Source organism: Bombina bombina, chromosome 1 (genome assembly GCF_027579735.1).
Source record: "Bombina bombina isolate aBomBom1 chromosome 1, aBomBom1.pri, whole genome shotgun sequence".
Classification (NCBI taxonomy): Eukaryota; Metazoa; Chordata; class Amphibia; order Anura; family Bombinatoridae; genus Bombina; species Bombina bombina.
In genome coordinates this window covers 439,403,446-439,425,117 of record NC_069499.1, presented here as the reverse complement: position 1 = coordinate 439,425,117, position 21,672 = coordinate 439,403,446, and the positions used below count along the sequence as shown (strand labels likewise).

At 38.4% G+C, this 21,672-nt stretch overlaps 1 protein-coding gene across 1 annotated transcript in view; it reads left to right on the top strand.

Moving 5' to 3' along the window:
• Positions 1 to 21,672, top strand: part of STK39 (serine/threonine kinase 39) — a 1,002,247-nt gene that overhangs the window by 928,040 nt on the left and 52,535 nt on the right. The window contains exon 17 of the mRNA XM_053698395.1: positions 20,282 to 20,346. Coding sequence (XP_053554370.1) covers positions 20,282 to 20,346 — 65 coding nt within the window. The remainder of the gene's footprint in view (positions 1 to 20,281; positions 20,347 to 21,672) is intronic.

Sequence of the window (21,672 nt, the reverse complement as noted above, 5' to 3'; positions counted from 1 at the left end):
ACTATCCTAGTCTTGTCCTTAGAGGATAGTGGTCAGGGATTCTTACATTGATTTCTGGATCTTACGGTGCTGGGGAAGTTTATTTTCCCTTGTTCCCTTCGACTATGTCACCTCTTCGAGGTTGATTCAGTCTGTCAGGTATAGGCATCAGGGTTCCTGATTGCTCCTTTTTTGTGCTACGAATCATTTTCGTGGTTGGTCTTCCTCAATATGGGTGTTCCTTTTTATGGAGTTTTGACAAGGTCTTCGCCCTTGGTGTTTTTATGTATCATGAACGGGGGTTTTTGGAAGTGTTTCAGTCCATTGCTCAGCTTGTAGCTGGTCCCTTGTTTCTTTATTGGATTGATGGCTTTCCCCCCTGGTTTGGGGGGTGGGGGTGTTGGTTCTCTCTGATTCTATATTTCTCTTGAGTCCTTCCAGGGTGTCCTGGAGATAGGGTCCTTAGCCAGTTCTTGATAGGACGGCTAGTTATTAGCCTGAGGGTTAGCCAGGCTGTCTAACAGATGTGAGCTTACGGTGGTGCCATCCATCGCTTCTGCCCGGATACGTCAGCTCTTAAGCAGATCTAGTTATCTGTTTCTGTTCTTTCCTGGGGTCATGAACCCTTGGTGTTCATTTCTTTTACAAGAACACGGCCAGCAGTCAGGCAATTGCGTTCAACTTTTGTCATTCCAGACTTAGACTTCTTGTCTGTGATTGCATCGGTTCTCTGTATCAATGCAGAATTTGTCTATTCATTGAACTGTTACGTTTCTGGAATTTTCTCCAGGTCCTGGTACTCTTGCAGTTGGGTAATTCCGTTCTTTTAGTTCTTCTCTCTGAGGAGACTGTTTCTTCGGGTTCAACAAGGGGCTTCTCTCCCTTTTTTTTTCTATGATTGTACCTCGAGGTACTTTCAGTCCTCCTTAGTATAGTCACTTTCTTTCTGTATTCTTCATATGGAAGGGTATGGTGTTGGGAGTTTGGTTATCCCCCTTGTCGTGTTCGGTGAGGAGTGTTTCTTCGCCTGTCCTCATAGTCAGAGGGGCTCTCGTCTCCTCAGAGGTTTGTGTTCTCCTTTTGGGATCAGTGATTTTGTGTGGTCTCTGTTGTGGGCTCTTACGGTCCTAGCTGTTGGGCAGTTACTTGGTCCTGCTAACTTTGTTGGGTTTCTTGCTGCTGTTGAGGCTTGGGTATTGTTCTCCCAAAAGTAATGAATACAGCTGTGGACTCTCCCTGTATTTAGAAGGAAAACAAAAATTATGACTTACCAGATAATTTCCTTTCCTTCGATACAGGGAGAGTCCACAGTCCCCCCCCCCCCCGTGTTCTGCGGAGGGCAGCCTTAAATTTAATTTGTTTTTCTTCTGGGACCTTTTTCACCCTGATATTTTTTCTACTGTTCCTTGTTCCCTCGACAGAATGACTGGGGGATGAGGAAAGTGGGGGAGGTATATAAGCCTTTGGCTGGGGTGTCTTTGCCTCCTCCTGGTGGCCAAATTCTGTATTCCCAAAAGTAATGGATGCAGCTGTGGACTCTCCCTGTATCGAAGGAAAGGACATTTTTGTTTTTTTAAATTGTGTGTACTTATGGAGTAGAATGTTGATTTTGTTTTCTGTGTTTCTGTTTAACTTTGGAGTATAATGTTGACATTCATTTTTATGCAAGGCTTTAGTTCTATTTCACTACTCTTAAAGGGATATTGTACACTAGTTTTTCTTTGCATACATGTTTTGTAGATGATCCATTTATATAACCCATCAGGTAGTGTTTTTAAAACAAATATATAGTTCAGCATATTTTTTAGAACATTATGCTGATTTTTAGACTCCTAACCAAGCCCCACAGTGTCAGATGTATACACACTTTTACAGACTCCTGCAGGCTCCTGTTTATGTTATCTGACTTTTCATGTGGGAAGGGAGGCAGAGAGAGTGTCTGCTCTTTTTGTTTACCCAGCCCCTTTCAGTGGGTGTCCCAGACTACCTCATCAACAGTGCTAAACTGGGAGCTTCTAAATAAGTTTTTAAAAGGTTATATACTGGATTTTTAGATCACTATCTGTGCATATTCTTCTTTATAGTAGTGTCTATTACCTGCAGTTATTTGAAAATTGGTGTATACTGTCCCTTTAAGAATGGAAATCATAATCTGTATTGTTAATTAATTTGTAGACATTTTCTAACAGTGGCGGGAATGTACTGATCTATTTATTATGTTGGAAATCTTTATACATAGAAAATGCACATATAGGGTAGATTACAAGTGAGGGCACAATAAATAACCAGCCATTACAAGTGGCTGATTATTGCTACCAAGCTCGCAATAACATTTAGTGCTCTGAATATTAACCAGAGATCAGATCTCTGGTAAATTTTCTAAATCTGCCCCAATTGCCACCAAGAGAAATTGTAATATTGTTTTTTTTTTTTTTTTTAATTTAATTTTTATTGAGGTTTAATATGTAACAAGAAGTACATGCAAAATTTCAAAAGGCATAAATAAAATACAAAAAGGTGGAAGACCATCGGTCACATTAATACAGATATACAGTCAGGTCTGTTACATCACAGATAAATTCCTACAGATAAAAGATAAACCTCACATTTTTTCTAGTAGTTTAAGAGATGAGAAGGTTCTCTTAGGTTCTTGCAGGACTCTCTTGGACCTTAACATTTTAGTGTCATATTGTGTAAGTAGGAGAGCCAAACTAATAAAGTTGAAACAATGTTAGGTAAAATATATATAATGAAATAATGAAACCTGTAGAGGTTACCAATATACCATTGTCCTGTAACTATAAATTATATGAAGGAAATATGTTAAACATATATTGATATATAGATGATTATATTAGTAGCCTCTATTCCACATTTTCAGCAGATAAAACCAATACAAGAATATAAATATAACAAGGTGGAGTAATCAATCTTAAGATGTCCTACAATCATAAGTGAACATGCAAATAGTAATATTAATAATGTATTTATTAGCAAAGTTATTCTATACCTGTATATATGAGGTAGACAAGAGGAAGATATCGACTACAACACAACTAATTTTAGTTTAGGTGATGTCAAATTAGAATAGTTGAAATAAATGAGATTCTCTGAATCTTATGCCACCCAGGGCCCTTGGGTTGGCGCCAGCTTCCAACCTCACTGAGATAGAGATGTATACAACACACCTTTTCAGGAACATGCATCCATTGCTATAGTTGTATTAAAGATGAGTATTATAGATAATTTTTCTAATCTGTCTTCCCTTATCAAATAAGTGATTATATAGTCTCAATCAATAGTACTACAGGCTACAATATAAAGAAGTATAACTGCAGGAGCTGAAGGGAGGTAACTTAATTGTGGTGCATATCAATTTAAGCTCTGGTTATTAAATAAGTGACCAGAGTACTATTAGATGGGGGGGTGGAAAATGTGGAGCCAACCGGGCCAAGATTTGGAAACCATTTTCATAAGTAAATCAGAGTTTTAGAAAGTGTATATAAGTGGTATGGCATTTACAAACTGAACCTGAAGGGATCAAAGTCTAAATATTAAATGCAGAAATACGCCTCATTCTGTATGTATGTAACCTTATTTTATAGTAGACTAGCAGGTTGTTAGTAGGTAGAATTTGTCACAAACTATATGGTGCCGATACTATTTGGATAGATGTGGCATAACGGCTACAAACTCAACCACAAACACTAACCATGATGGCCTATATCCTAGTACGTTGAGGCGTTAAAATATATATAGGAATATAAGGTGAAAATAACCGAAGTAGCATACTTTTAGAAGTAAGAAAATATAAATAACAAACATCCACAGTATATATAGATTATTGAATGATCAAAACTCAAGATAAATAATGAACTAATGAGGAAGACAGCTAAATATATCTCACATAACAATATTACATGTACTCTAGCGGTAGACAAAATATAGTCCATGCGACCCTTAGTACTTCTGCCAAATTGGGCATTTATTTGGGCATAAATAATTTCTAAAAACTAAAGAAGTGTTCATATAAATCTATGCATACTGGTTCAAGGAACCTGGGGAGTATTGCTCAAATTCCCAATTATAACCCACATCTATAGATATATCTAATGTGTTTGTGGGTAGCAAATCCATATTCGCAGGGCTGGGAGTCTTGGAGGAGACCAGAGTAATTAAGTGAATTAGTCTGCAAGATCACATAAGTTTGCTGTGTACATCAAGCTGTAACTAAACGTTGACTACCCACTGGTGATGGAATTGGTAATTACATCTTCTATCGGGATATATTGTTTTTAATCTATATCTCAGATAATATATGTCTATAAAACGTAATAGATAGCATATATTTATATCAAATCCTAATATCTCTCCAATTACACAATAACTTGGGTCCACAGATATATTAGCTATAGTAGATAACAGCAGATACAAACGACTAGTCCAAAAAGTGGCTGTGAAATATAATAGACAGTGTTTATTTACATCTAGCCCAAACATAAAAAATTAACCCAAAATTTTCCTTTAGTGAATATTCCCACTGCTGTTTAAATACTTAAAATGAAAGGCATATCCATATCCGGAAACCAGCAGAAAACTGAGAGGGTTTGGAGTAACACAGTTTTCTCTATCTGGTCAATGGCATATATAATAGGCAAAGTGGAGCTATGATCTCAAAAAGTCTTAACAATAACATTACTTTCTAACAGCTGTATGTTAGTTAGTGTAGGAGAGTCCTAATGCAGTGCCTCATTTATTGACAGCACTAGCCTGCTTCAAAATAAGTCAGAGACAGTGTGTATCCCAATGATAGTCCCTCACCCAGGAGCAACTGAAATCCAATGCCAGCTCTGACCTGACCCTCATCCTGGAACAACTTATATCCGATGCCAGCTCTGCCCAGAAATCCGTGGCAACTTTCAGTAATCTGGTCTTGTCTCATATAACTTATCACCAAATAGCGTAGGTACTGCTTCTGGGTTTCAGTCGCATTCACCACAGCACTGGCACTGCAACGTAGAGGGAGACCCCCCAAATCATGGCAGCTATCTGTGAGTGCCACGCGCACCACTTCCAAAGCTAGGCTTGGCAATGAACCACGATCTCTTATGGTATATATCGGCTCGCTAGACAACCACATTACAGGGTCCAAATAATGACCACCGTGTTTTTCTTTACCTGTAGGTATGCATGTTTCTCAGCTTAGCCATTCTCTGTAGTAATAGGTAGGAGCGTCCACTTGCTTCAGGGTACTGAAATGGCAACACGAGGTCCAGAAAGCTGGTGTATCGATGTAGTTGTCCTGATAAATGGTAGCAAATCGTGCAGGTTCTTCATCACCTGTCGCTATGTCCTCACAGCACTCACGCAGTACCAGCGCTAGTCTGGAGAAGTGGTCTTGAAGAAGCTGCGCCACAGCTAACCCCCAGTCGTTCAAGGCCTCCATCATGGCTATACCTCTGACCTATTTACAGAGCCAGAAATGTCCACTCGAGAGCTCCCAAGGTCTCAGGTATTTCTATATATGCTAGGAATCCCCTTATAATGTAAAAAATATTTTTTAAATGCCCATAAACATGATTTTTATCATGCTAGAGCCAGGAGCTCTGCACACACACGTCTGATTCCTATGGCAGTTGGCTCCGCCCCAGTGTAGTATTGTTTTTAATAAATAAAAAATATTTGCATTTTTTTATCTTTTATTAAAATAACTTCAGTGAGCAGTTATGGGGGGTTAATGTTGGCGAGTATGGGGTGTTAGAAAAAAAACAGCACTGAAAAGTGCCTTTACATTGTGATCTATGGGGACTGTGGTATGCCTATAAATATATATTTATATACTGTACTTATATAAATGAAATAAACAGGTCCCGCACTCTCTGCTGTAAAAACACAAACTTCTTTAATTGAAATGTAACGTTTCGCGGTAGTTAGCTCCTTACGCAGGCAGATAACAAATATAGTGCAACTTACTCCCTTTTAATACCCTCCACAATGTACTGTGAATGCTGAACATTGTGGAGGGTATTTAAGGGGAGTAAGTTGCACTATATTTGTTATCTGTCTGAGGAAGGAGCTAACTACCCCGAAACGTCACAGTTCAATTAAAGAAGTTTGTGTTTTCACAGCGGAGAGTGCGGGACCCAGTGGTCAAGTCGGGCGGGAACGTATGGGAACAGAGTTCTTGCACTATTTTTGCCCCTGGACTGAGAACAGCAGCACTTCAGTAAACACTGCTGCTGCTGGTGGGAGGAGCTGGAACGCAGTCTGGTTAGGGGGGTAGTGAGATCCTCTAGTAATGGGCAGTAACACTTCTTACAATAAACTAAATGTAAGCCTGTTAGCAGTCCTGCTGTGTGATCACCCTGCACTGTGTGGAACATATGGTGCTTACATTTCTGTGTGGCTTACTCTGGGGTTATTTAGCTCCCCTCAGCAGAAATTGGACTGTTGCACCTTAAGTGGGTGAGACTCTTTGACAGAGGAGGAGTCTCAGGCCCAAAGGCAACCATTCAATCCTTCATTGGTTTTAATTTACTTTCATTAACCAAAGTGTATAGATTATATACAAATGAATACAGCGTGTGTGTATGTGTGTTTGTGTATGCATGCATGTATTTATAAAACAATATTAATTGTGAGGGGGGATGGAAGTCTTAGTGTGTTCCCACACTTTTTTTTGTTGGACTTGACCCCTGGCGGAACCTGTTTATTTAATTTGTTTACTTTTCCTACCCAGAGCACCCCGGAAGTTGGAAATTTATTGTGTGTGCAGATCCCCTGCTTGATGTTTTCCTATATACTTATATACATATATATTTATGTGTTAATATGTGTATATACACATATAAACACATAAATATATATGTATAATTGCTGCACAACTTACCTCCTTCGCCGCACTAGGTTCTCATGCGTGTCTCATGTCATGAAATCAAGGCTTACATTGGAGCCTATGGAAGTACACTCTATTGAGCGCAAAGCTTCTATGTGTGCCACTTCAAATGCCAGTGCACAATCGCATGCGCTGGTATTACGGTTGAAGCGCAAACATTGTGCTTGCAAAAGCGCAATTTTGCGCTCCACTTGTAATCTAGCCCATTGTTTTAAATATATTTTATTGGTGTGTTCATACTTCAAATGTACTGTTGAAGGGAGAGTCTGCTTGATTTGTATTAATTGTTTAAAATGATAGCTAATGCCTTTACAACCAATCCCCAGCTTTATATAATCAACATTGTTTTATTAATACACTGTATAACCTCTAAGTTGACCTGTTTCTAATCTAAGTACATGTCTTAAGCTCTCCATAAGTAGGGGAAACTAAGATTTAAGAAATAAAACTAGGACTTGATGGTAAGGGAGGAGGTATCCCACCAGTTCCCCTTCGTTGTTGGTATTTAGATTTGTGGTTAAAGAGTTTTAAAGACAAAATTAAACTTTCATGATTCAGGTAGTGCATTCAGTTTTAACAGACTTTCCAAATTACTTCTGTTATCAAATTGTGAATGTACTTTTTATATGCACACTTTCTGAGGCACCAGCGGCTACTGAGCATTTGTAACCATTCATAGGGACCAAATTATCAAAGGTCTTGCAGACCTGATCCGACAGTGCGGATCAAGTCTGCAAGACCTCGCTGAATGCGGAGAGCAATACACTCTCCGCATTTAACATTGCACCAGCAGCTCACAAGAGCTGCTGGTGCAACGCCGCCCCCTGCAGACTCGCGGCCAATCTCGCCACCAGCAGGGAGGTGTCAATCAACCTGATCGTATTCAATCGGGTTGAATTGCGGCGAATCCTGTCCGCCTCATCAGAGCAGGCGGACAGGGTTATGGAGCAGCGGTCCTTAGACCGCTGCTTCATAACTGCTGTTTCTGGCGAGTCTGAAAACTCGCCAGAAACACGGCCCTTCAAGCTCCACTCGGAGCTTGATAAATAGGCCTCATTGTGTATATGTATTTGATTCTGTGATTGGTTGATAGATGTTAGATGATACAGAGGCTGGCAAATTTAAATACATGTTTAAATTAGTCAGAAAGACATGAGATACCTAGATATCCTATTCTAGATCTTTTTTCTTGATATGGATAGTTTATTCTATTTTTCATAAAAAAGAGAGACATTTAAGTGAAATATAGTAGTGTATTTGTGCTTTATGACTGATAAGGACAATTCCCAAAGCTCTGTTGGTGGACAAGACAAGAGAAAGTAGGTTTATTCTCAACAGAAATATTTTAATAAGAAAACAATGAGTAGAATATCTTTTTAAGATCTATCTATTATTTTATATTATATTAATTTTCAGTTGTAACACACTTATCTGTAATGCAAGGAGATGAACAAAGCAGCACTGCATTAAAACGTTTGGAATTCCAATCACAATCTCTGTGTTAGGCTTCCTTCCCATAAAATTGTTTATGGCTGGCTGTTGAGGCTATAAAGACTCACATAATATGGACTAGATTACAGTTGGCTCCTTGTGCTTGCGTTGGACAGAAATTTTACTCATATTACAAGTGGGAAGCAAATGAGATTTCGCCATCGTGATCGCAAATTTGCACTTTGATAACACAATTTCTGAAAAGCAGGTGTTAACCATAGTGCGAACCTAAAATGTGTCCCAAAATATATCAAAAATACAATGTACAATACAGTAACACTCATATTAACACTGTCTAATAAAAAAATATTTAATAATAATATTTCACTGAGAAGTAAGGGGTCAGGTTAGGAGATGTCAGGTGTTGGACAAATACGGGCTAAAAGTGCTTTTACCTAGGGATCCATTGGAACAACTTTATTAACATATATATCACTTTAAGTATACATGTAAACAAATGTTACATATATGTTTATGTATGTATATATGTATATTCTTACATTTATAAACATACAGTATAAATATATATGTATACATTTATTTTTTGGGTAGGAAATTGTAATGTTTGACTTCTTAAAACTTTATTGAAGTTAAAAATGGATTATCACATCCCCAAGGGACGTTTCCAAAAAATTAAATAGAACTGCTCAAGGGACATTAGTTATACAATTGAAGAAGTGATTGATTTTTTGAAGAACATTATAACCCTTTAGTAATAAATAAAGCCATTTTGCAGTTTGCTGACATGGACAAAAGGGATCTTTCAAAAGTTAAGGAAAAAAGACAAGAAACAGCAACAGTAAACATGATGGGAGAGATTACATATGCGGCGCAAGCTTCAGCGCAACTGCTGAAACCTGTGCCGCCCGTAATTTTACCTCGCACATCCAGGTATCACATATACGGCAGCGGCAGTTCATAAAGTGCCGTAAATCGGATAAACTAGTGATGTCTAGAAATGAGCATAAATGCAAATTTCTGGAGTCGCCAGTGACTTACGGCACGTTAGAAACTGCTGGCGCCTAAGAAAATAAAAAATATTTCAAATCTCCCGTAAAAGTAACACGCCTCCCAAAAATAAACCTGACACGTAAAAACTCATATATCCACCATTAAAGCCACATCGGAACTAATAATAAAAGTATTATCCCCTAAACCGACAACCCCCCCCACAACGCAATATGCCTAATTATACTATTAACCCCTAATCCGCCATTCACCCACATCGCAATCTACCTAATAAAAGTATTAACCCCTAAATCTGCCAACCCCAACATCGCAAACTACCTAACAAATGTATTAACCCCTAATCCACCCACATCGCAAAGTCCATATTAAAACTATTAACCCCTAATCTGCCATTAGCCCACATTGCAAAGTACCTATTAAAACTATTAATCCCTAAACCGCCATCCCCCACCAATGCAATAAACGTAATTAACCTATTAACCCTTAATCCGCCATTAACCCACATTGCAACAAAAAAATATATATTAACCCCTAATCCGCCAAACCCACACAACGCAAATAACGAATTAAATTACTAAGCCCCCTAACCTAACACCACCTAAATTAACCCCAATTACCTAAATTAAAAAATACATACACCTAGATTATGAGGTTTTATTTTACAGGTAAATTTGTATTTCTTTTAACTAGGTAGCTAGTTAATAACTATTTACTAACTAGTCTACCTAGTTAAAATAAATACAAACTTAGCTGTGAAATAAAAATAATACCTAAGCTAGCTACATTGTAACTATTAGTTATATTGTAGCTAGCTTAGGGTTTATTTTACAGGTAAGCATTTAGTTTTAAATAGGAATTATTTAGTTAATGATAGTAATTTTTATTTAGATTTTTTTAATTATATTAACGTTAGGGGTGTTAGGGTTAGCCTTAGGGTTAGGTTTAGGGGTTAATAACTAGTATAGTGGCGGCGGTGACGTTGGGGGTGGCAGATTAGGGGTTAATAATATTTAACTAGTGTATGCGATGCGGGAGTGCGGCGGTTTAGGGGTTAATATGTTTATTATAGTGGCGGCGATGTCCGGAGTGGCAGATTATGGGGAATCATTTTGTTATAGTGTTTGCGATGCAGGAGGGCCTCGGTTTAGCGGTTAATAGGTAGTTTATGGGTATTAGTGTACTTTTTAAGACTTTAGTTATGAGTTTTATGCTACAGATTTGTAATGTAAAACTCATAACTACTGACTTTAGATGGCGGTACGAATCTTGACGGTATAGGCTGTAATGCTCACTTTTTGAGTATTTTTTTTCTCCCAGGCAAAACTCATAATACCGGAGCTATGGAAGTCCCATTGAAAAAGGACTTTTTGAAAGGTGCGGTAGTTACGTTGCATTACGGCCAAAAAAGTGTGCGGTACAGCTATACCTGCAAGACTCGTAATAGCAGCAGTAGTGAAAAAGCAGCGTTATGAGGCTTTTTCACTCATAACGCAAAACTCGTAATCTAGCCATTAATTAGTTATTTGCGTTGTGTGGGTTTGGCCGATTAGGGGTTAACAGATTTATTAAGTTTTTTTGCTATGTAGGTTAATGGCAGATTGGTGTTAATAGGTTTATTAAGTTTATTGCATTGGGGGGGGGGTGGCGGTTTAGGGCTTAATAGTTTTAATAGGTACTTTGCGATATGGGTTAATGGCGGATTAGGGGTTAATAGTTTATTAAGGTATATTGCATTGTGGGGTTATGGTGGTTTAGGGGTTAATCACTTTATTAGGTATATAGCGGATTAGGGGTTAATAGGTTAATTATATGTTTTGCGATGTGGGGGTTGGAGGATTAGGAGTTAATATAGTTTATTAGTTATTGCGGTGTGGGGATAACGGTTGACAGTTAAATAGATATTGCGCATGCATTAGGTATTAGTTGTTTTCAGAAGGTAGATAGATATTGCGCATGCGTTAGGTGTTAGTTACTATTTCAGGGAGTTACGGTGCTCACATACTTTGCGCAAGGTTTGCTGCACCTGCCTATGTGTGACGAGGTAAAAATGGAGTAAAATTTCTTGTGCTGAATATGTGATACCGATTTGCGACGTGGTTCTATGTTAGCTTATGGGAGTAAAAATTGCGGGCGATGCGTGAAATATATTCACCGTATTTATATGCGGCGCTGTATATGTGATACCAAAACCACGTAAAAATCACATGTAATCTTGCCCGATATGTACAAGGTATAATCACTTATATAAGAGTAAATACTTGTAATGCGGAAATCTTTTAAAAAAGCATGAACACATGTTGGTTTTAGTGGGAAGACTTTAGCTAGATGCTCTGAAATCATATTTATTAAAAAATGTTATTATTTTAGACGCCAACCTGATGTGGGTAAGACAAAAGGCCACAATAAGCTAAAAAACATAATTTATGTAAGAACTTACCTGATAAATTCATTTCTTTCATATTAGCAAGAGTCCATGAGCTAGTGACGTATGGGATATACATTCCTACCAGGAGGGGCAAAGTTTCCCAAACCTCAAAATGCCTACAAATACACCCCTCACCACACCCACAATTCAGTTTAACGAATAGCCAAGAAGTGGGGTGATAAAAAAGTGCGAAAGCATATAAAATAAGGAATTGGAATAATTGTGCTTTATACAAAAATCATAACCACCACAAAAAAAGGGCGGGCCTCATGGACTCTTGCTAATATGAAAGAAATGAATTTATCAGGTAAGTTCTTACATAAATTATGTTTTCTTTCATGTAATTAGCAAGAGTCCATGAGCTAGTGACGTATGGGATAATGACTACCCAAGATGTGGATCTTTCCACACAAGAGTCACTAGAGAGGGAGGGATAAAATAAAGACAGCCAATTCCTGCTGAAAATAATCCACACCCAAAAATAAAGTTTAACGAAAAACATAAGCAGAAGATTCAAACTGAAACCGCTGCCTGAAGTACTTTTCTACCAAAAACTGCTTCAGAAGAAGAAAATACATCAAAATGGTAGAATTTAGTAAAAGTATGCAAAGAGGACCAAGTTGCTGCTTTGCAAATCTGGTCAACCGAAGCTTCATTCCTAAACGCCCAGGAAGTAGAAACTGACCTAGTAGAATGAGCTGTAATTCTTTGAGGCGGAGTTTTACCCGACTCAACATAGGCAAGATGAATTAAAGATTTCAACCAAGATGCCAAAGAAATGGCAGAAGCTTTCTGGCCTTTTCTAGAACCGGAAAAGATAACAAATAAACTAGAAGTCTTACGGAAAGATTTCGTAGCTTCAACATAATATTTCAAAGCTCTAACAACATCCAAAGAATGCAACGATTTCTCCTTAGAATTCTTAGGATTAGGACATAATGAAGGAACCACAATTTCTCTACTAATGTTGTTAGAATTCACAACTTTAGGTAAAAATTCAAAAGAAGTTCGCAACACCGCCTTATCCTGATGAAAAATCAGAAAAGGAGACTCACAAGAAAGAGCAGATAATTCAGAAACTCTTCTGGCAGAAGAGATGGCCAAAAGGAACAAAACTTTCCAAGAAAGTAATTTAATGTCCAATGAATGCATAGGTTCAAACGGAGGAGCTTGAAGAGCTCCCAAAACCAAATTCAAACTCCAAGGAGGAGAAATTGACTTAATAACAGGTTTTATACGAACCAAAGCTTGTACAAAACAATGAATATCAGGAAGAATAGCAATCTTTCTGTGAAAAAGAACAGAAAGAGCAGAGATTTGTCCTCTCAAAGAACTTGCGGACAAACCCTTATCTAAACCATCCTGAAGAAACTGTAAAATTCTCGGTATTCTAAAAGAATGCCAAGAAAAATGATGAGAAAGACACCAAGAAATATAAGTCTTCCAGACTCTATAATATATCTCTCGAGATACAGATTTACGAGCCTGTAACATAGTATTAATCACAGAGTCAGAGAAACCTCTTTGACCAAGAATCAAGCGTTCAATCTCCATACCTTTAAATTTAAGGATTTCAGATCCTGATGGAAAAAAGGACCTTGTGACAGAAGGTCTGGTCTTAACGGAAGAGTCCACGGTTAGCAAGAGGCCATCCGGACAAGATCCGCATACCAAAACCTGTGAGGCCATGCCGGAGCTACCAGCAGAACAAACGAGCATTCCTTCAGAATCTTGGAGATTACTCTTGGAAGAAGAACTAGAGGCGGAAAGATATAGGCAGGATGATACTTCCAAGGAAGTGATAATGCATCCACTGCCTCTGCCTGAGGATCCCGGGATCTGGACAGATACCTGGGAAGTTTCTTGTTTAGATGGGACGCCATCAGATCTATTTCTGGAAGTTCCCACATTTGAACAATCTGAAGAAATACCTCTGGGTGAAGAGACCATTCGCCCGGATGCAACGTTTGGCGACTGAGATAATCCGCTTCCCAATTGTCTATACCTGGGATATGAACCGCAGAGATTAGACAGGAGCTGGATTCCGCCCAAACCAAAATTCGAGATACTTCTTTCATAGCCAGAGGACTGTGAGTCCCTCCTTGATGATTGATGTATGCCACAGTTGTGACATTGTCTGTTTGAAAACAAATGAACGATTCTCTCTTCAGAAGAGGCCAAAACTGAAGAGCTCTGAAAATTGCACGGAGTTCCAAAATATTGATCGGTAATCTCACCTCCTGAGATTCCCAAACTCCTTGTGCCGTCAGAGATCCCCACACAGCTCCCCAACCTGTGAGACTTGCATCTGTTGAAATTACAGTCCAGGTCGGAAGCACAAAAGAAGCCCCCTGAATTAAACGATGGTGATCTGTCCACCATGTTAGAGAGTGTCGAACAATCGGTTTTAAAGATATTAATTGAGATATCTTCGTGTAATCCTTGCACCATTGCTTCAGCATACAGAGCTGAAGAGGTCGCATGTGAAAACGAGCAAAGGGGATCGCGTCCGATGCAGCAGTCATAAGACCTAGAATTTCCATGCATAAGGCTACCGAAGGGAATGATTGTGACTGAAGGTTTCGACAAGCTGCAATCAATTTTAGACGTCTCTTGTCTGTTAAAGACAGAGTCATGGACACTGAATCCATCTGGAAACCCAGAAAGGTTACCCTTGTCTGAGGAATCAAAGAACTTTTTGGTAAATTGATCCTCCAACCATGATCTTGAAGAAACAACACAAGTCGATTCGTATGAGATTCTGCTAAATGTAAAGACTGAGCAAGTACCAAGATATCGTCCAAATAAGGAAATACCACAATACCCTGTTCTCTGATTACAGACAGAAGGGCACCGAGAACCTTTGTAAAAATTCTTGGAGCTGTAGCTAGGCCAAACGGCAGAGCCACAAACTGGTAATGCTTGTCCAGAAAAGAGAATCTCAGGAACTGATAATGATCTGGATGAATCGGAATATGCAGATATGCATCCTGTAAATCTATTGTGGACATATAATTCCCTTGCTGAACAAAAGGCAAGATAGTCCTTACAGTTACCATCTTGAACGTTGGTATTCTTACATAACGATTCAATATTTTTAGATCCAGAACTGGTCTGAAGGAATTCTCCTTCTTTGGTACAATGAAGAGATTTGAATAAAACCCCATCCCCTGTTCCGGAACTGGAACCGGCATAATTACTCCAGTCAACTCTAGATCTGAAACACATTTCAGAAATGCTTGAGCTTTTACTGGATTTACTGGGACACGGGAAAGAAAAAATCTCTTTGCAGGAGGTCTCATCTTGAAACCAATTCTGTACCCTTCTGAAACAATGCTCTGAATCCAAAGATTGTGAACAGAATTGATCCAAATTTCCTTGAAAAAACGTAACCTGCCCCCTACCAGCTGAGCTGGAATGAGGGCCGCACCTTCATGTGGACTTAGAAGCAGGCTTTGCCTTTCTAGCTGGCTTGGATTTATTCTAGACTGGAGATGGTTTCCAAACTGAAACTGCTCCTGAGGATGAAGGATCAGGCTTTTGTTCTTTGTTGAAACGAAAGGAACGAAAACGATTATTAGCCCTGCTTTTACCTTTAGATTTTTTATCCTGTGGTAAAAAAGTTCCTTTTCCACCAGTAACAGTTGAAATAATGGAATCCAACTGAGAACCAAATAATTTGTTACCCTGGAAAGAAATGGAAAGTAAAGTAGATTTAGAAGCCATATCAGCATTCCAAGTTTTAAGCCATAAAGCTCTTCTAGCTAAAATAGCTAGAGACATAAACCTGACATCAACTCTGATAATATCAAAAATGGCATCACAGATAAAATTATTAGCATGCTGTAGAAGAAGAATAATATCATGAGAATCATGATGTGTTACTTGTTGCGCTAAAGTTTCCAACCAGAAAGTTGAAGCTGCAGCAACATCAGCCAAAGATATAGCAGGTCTAAGAAGATTACCTGAACACAGATAAGCTTTTCTTAGAAAGGATTCAATTTTCCTATCTAAAGGATCCTTAAACGAAGTACCATCTGACGTAGGAATAGTAGTACGTTTAGCAAGGGTAGAAATAGCCCCATCAACTTTAGGGATTTTGTCCCAAAATTCTAATCTGTCAGACGGCACAGGATATAATCGCTTAAAACGTTTAGAAGGAGTAAATGAATTACCCAATGTATCCCATTCTTTGGAAATTACTGCAGAAATAGCATTAGGAACAGGAAAAACTTCTGGAATAACCACAGGAGCTTTAAATACCTTATCCAAACGTTTAGAATTAGTATCAAGAGGACCAGAATCCTCTATTTCTAAAGCAATTAGTACTTCTTTAAGTAAAGAACGAATAAATTCCATTTTAAATAAATATGAAGATTTATCAGCATCAACCTCTGAGACAGAATCCTCTGAACCAGAAGAGTCATCAGAATCAGAATGATGATGTTCATTTAAAAATTCATCGGTAGGGAGAGAAGTTTTAAAAGATTTTTTACGTTTACTAGAAGGAGAAATAACAGACATAGCCTTCTTTATGGATTCTGAAACAAAATCTCTTATATTATCAGGAACATTCTGCACCTTAGATGTTGAAGGAACTGCAACAGGCAATGGTACTTTACTAAAGGAAATATTATCTGCTTTAACAAGTTTGTCATGACAATCAATACAAACAACAGCTGGAGGAATAGCTACCAAAAGTTTACAGCAGATACACTTAGCTTTGGTAGATCCAGCACTAGACAGCGATTTTCCTGTAGTATCTTCTGGCTCAGATGCAACGTGAGACATCTTGCAATATGTAAGAGAAAAAACAACATATATATAAAGCAAAATTGATCAAATTCCTTAAATGACAGTTTCAGGAATGGGAAAAAATGCCAAAGAACAAGCTTCTAGCAACCAGAAGCAATGAAAAATGAGACTTAAATAATGTGGAGACAAAAGCGACGCCCATATTTTTCGCGCCAATAAGACGCCCACATTATTTGGCGCCTAAATGCTTTTTGGCGCCAAAATGACGCCACATCCGGAACGCCGACATTTTTGGCGCAAAATAACGTAAAAAAATGACGCAACTTCCGGCGACACGTATGACGCCGGAAACGGAAACGAATTTTTTGCGCCAAAAAAGTCAGCGCCAAGAATGACGCAATAAAATGAAGCATTTTCAGCCCCCGCGAGCCTAACAGCCCACAGGGAAGAGTCAAATTTTTGAAGGTAAGAAAAAATGATTAAATCAAATGCATTATCCCAAATATGAAACTGACTGTCTGAAAATAAGGAAAGTTGAACATTCTGAGTCAAGGCAAATAAATGTTTGAATACATATATTTAGAACTTTATAAATAAAGTGCCCAACCATAGCTTGGAGTGTCACAGAAAATAAGATTTACTTACCCCAGGACACTCATCTACATGTTTGTAGAAAGCCAAACCAGTACTGAAACGAGAATCAGCAGAGGTAATGGTATATATAAGAGTATATCGTCGATCTGAAAAGGGAGGTAAGAGATGAATCTCTACGACCGATAACAGAGAACCTATGAAATAGACCCCGTAGAAGGAGATCACTGCATTCAAATAGGCAATACTCTCCTCACATCCCTCTGACATTCACTGCACGCTGAGAGGAAAACCGGGCTCCAACTTGCTGCGGAGCGCATATCAACGTAGAATCTAGCACAAACTTACTTCACCACCTCCATCGGAGGCAAAGTTTGTAAAACTGAATTGTGGGTGTGGTGAGGGGTGTATTTGTAGGCATTTTGAGGTTTGGGAAACTTTGCCCCTCCTGGTAGGAATGTATATCCCATACGTCACTAGCTCATGGACTCTTGCTAATTACATGAAAGAAATGATAGGCTTTGTATAGCATAGGCTAGATACAGTTTTTGCAAATTCATATATAAAGCAACTGTAGAGAAGTGTTGTGTGTTTTACGTTTAAACAATTTAATACATAGAAGTCTAATTTTGCATTACACCTGTTGGAATGTGCCTATTGGTTCAAATATGTAGGACGCATAAACAAAACACTGAGAACCAATTTCTTTGTCCTGAATCTGAAAAAGTATAATTGGGTGCATAGTAAATTTAATAGAATGGATAAGAAAGTATGTGATTTTTACAATGGTTAGAGTTTCGTAGTTTTTTTTTTTTATGTTCAGTGACTGTCATCTTGTTTTGTTTTGTTTTTAAGATTTTGGGTTTGTTAATAATATAGTACAAGTGTTGTCTGCAGATGTAGATATATGGCCTTTGCCAGGGTTAACATTTATAAAGATCTTCAAAGTCCATATTACCTCCTGTTTCTTTTAACCCCTTGAGTGCTAACGACAGCTCTGAGCCGTCGCAGAGTTTCTCACTCAGGTGCTAACGACGGCTCAGAGCCGTCGCTAGCACTCTCCCACCTTGAGGGAGATCTGGGGGCTCCCAACCACTCCTACCCCGGCGATCGTGCCTGTAGACTGACAGGCATCGCCGGGGCTTCCCGTTTTGCGTGGTGACATCACGCGTAAGGACGTGATGACATCACCGCGCAACTTTATGTAAAAAAAGACAATTAACAATATAAGGAAAGGGGGCATGCTGCTTAGAAGCCTGTATCTCAGGCATCTAAGCAGCTACAGACCCCCAAGACCCTAACCTTTCCAATAGTATAAGTCTTGGGGATCTGAAATGAAAAGAAAAAAAGTAATAAAATAAAATAAATTAAAAATGTAAAATTAAAAAACCCTCAAATGTGCTTAGCACCCAGGTGGGAAAGTGCTTAGCACTCAAAGGGTTAATCTCTCAGTATATAGTAATATAGTAATTTTACATATAGCTCTCAAGGGATAATGTTATCAGGGTAACAAGTTGAACAACAGAGAATCAACACAAGATAAACAGTTCTTTTTTTTATAATTAATTGGAGTAAGCATAAATCAATTTGTATAAGAGCTGATTAGCAATAGGTTATCAAATTTAAAGGGACAGTTAATACTTTTGAATTACAAAACATTCATGTGAATAGAATCACATATTAGCTATTTAAAAAAAAAAAAAAAATTAATATCTTGTTTGCTACAATTTCTTTTTTATATAGCCAAACTCAACCCAACACTCCAACACTTGCCTTATTTGGATGAACCAATCCAGATTTGAGTCTGCACAAGACAATGCTAGGCAGCTTCTTTTTTTTTTAATAAAGTGCTGCAATATGCAGCAGGGTTAGCCTTAAGAGGTCTGCAGTGTTAATTTCCAGGTCTGAGGAACATAAAATCCACAGTTTTTAAAGCAAAATTACATGAAAGCCGGGCAAAAGAAAACCAATGAAAATATATTACAAAATTGTTTTACTACAGATAGCTAAACATTTTGGGCCAGATTACGAGTGGAGCGTAAACGTTTGTGTGCAAACGATATCGGGTTTTCGCCATCGTTTAAGCACAGGTTAAATTTCACTCATATTACAAGTTAAAAGTAAACACGATTGCTTGAGCGCAATTTAAGTTAACGCTCGTCGAGTTAGTGCGTGCTCAGAGCTGTGGTTAAGCACAGTTACACTCATGATAACACCATATAATAAAAATTATTTATAAAAAAAAAAATTGCACACAAAAGTTATAAGGGCTCAAAGATATGAGATCTCAGGTGTTAGAAAAAAGGCGGGCAAAGGACTTTAACCTAGAGATCTCTTCATGTCTGGTTAGCTCCCTTGAGAGCATGATTTTGGGTTAGCGTGTGAGTAGGGTTTTAGTTTTTTTCCCACTCCATTGACTTCTATCGTGAATACGTTATCGCATCAGAAATTCTAATTGCGCTAGAACACTGGTTTTCACACCTGTCCTGGCCACCCAAACAAGCCACGGATATCTGAACTAGAACACAGGTGAAACAATCAGCTGATTAATACAAGGTTATTTTACCTGCTCTCATCCTAGGTAATCCTCAAAACCTGGCCTGTTGGGAAGGCCTGAGGACAGGTTTGAAAACCAGTGCGCTAGAAGTAAGTTGTTTGCATGCATCGGGTTAGCACGAGCGCGCAAAACTTTTAGGGGCATATTTATCAAGCTCCATACAGAGCTTGATGTTCCGTGTTTCCGGCGAGCCTTCAGTCTAAAGACCGCTGCTCCATAACCTGTCCACCTGCTCTGAGGCGGCGGACAGACATCGCCAGAAATTGAATACGATCAGGTTGATTGACACCCCCTGATAGCGGCGATCACAAGAACTGCTGGTGCAATGATAAATGCAGAGAGTGTATTCTGTCGGCATTTATCAATGTGCAGCGGACTACTCATAATACAAGCGCAACCTGATGCAAACAAAAAGTTTACTTTAGCCCAATTAGCTCTCTAGTGAAAGCTCTAAATAGCGCTCCACTTTTAATCTGACCCTATTAAAATCTCAAGGTGTTTACTATCCGCTTTAAGGGAATGAAGTTAAGATACTTTGCAAATTATAACTAACAAAACTATTTTAAGAGCTGGTACAATTAAAATAAATGTTGATGTTCTTATTTTTATTTTTTTATAGTTGCTGCTAATTTGCAGAAGATGATAGATGATCCTGTGACATTTAAATCGTTAACCTTTAAACTGGTAAGTACACCACTTCCAGAAAGGCACACTAAGACATATTTTACAACGTTTTGCTGTACTTTATATTTAGTATTGATTTTGATGTACTGTAATTTCTATTTTATACTAATAATGTATCATAGGATTTAAAGTTTTACATACTGTAGGACTTGACTGGCAAAATGTGTAGGTGCCAAATGTTTCTAAGTAATGTACTTCAATAGTTCTTTATTTGTATTTTATTTAGTTTGCGTCAGACAGGAACATTGTACTGTAAAGTTGTCTCCTCTTTAATCTGTTCCCAGTTATCTTTTTTTATCTGCTGGTTCTGTATTAACAAATAGCTCATTTACCTTCACTTTGTGATTCGAATGAGCTCAGTTTGACTGTTGACACTGCTACCGATACTAACATTTTCAATACTGTAGTATTGGTTACAATGGAAATAAAATGTAAACAAGAGGCAGCAGGAGAAATCAGCCACCCAGTGGGGGTGGGAGAAGGTGACCAGCTCATTTGAAAGGTGTTCCTGCAGCATCGAAAAATACAATGAACTCTTATTTCCTGATCTCTGGTTAATTTTCGGAGCGCTAATTGCTACTGCGAGCTTGCAGTAGCAATAACCAGCAACTTATAATGACTGGCAAATTTTCCCGTTTATGGCCACACAATAAATTAGCGCTCCACTTTAATCTAGCCCTATGAAGGTTATTTTTAAACATAACTGCTGTTAATATGTCTCTGATGCACATGCAGCCATTAATATGAAATGTAAGCAATGAAATGTATATCTTGGGAAGCAATTTATCTAAATTCATAGACCCAAAGGCCCCCCTATATCAGCATGCTGGAACCTGTCTGCTCTAGTTTGGGGCAAGGAAGGTAACATTTGCTTCCAGCATTTGAGATTGCACAGCAATCGCTTGTACATTCCCAATCCTTACTCTCGAACAACCAATTGCACTAGAACAGGGCTTATTTTAAGTCTGCCTCCTCTGAGGGGACAGGTTAGAAAGTAGCTTCAGGATCAAGTGAGGGATCCTGCGCCTCCAGGGCTCCCAAGCTGCATCTGCAACTTAATAAATTTAGCCCTAAATCTTGAAATTCTACACATACTTAAAGGGACATTAAAAACTAAACTGACATGACCCAGTTTGATTTAACAGATAGGTCTCAGCAACTCACCAATGTCTCTTGCATGTGATAATTTGGATAGGGCAAGTGAAGGGGAGCTAGGTTTCAATTTAATTAGAAAATAATTGAAAAATAATAGCAAAGTGCTTTTAATCGTGTTGCAGCGTGGTAGGTGAACAGATATCAGAAACGTAAAATTTATATGTGTTAACT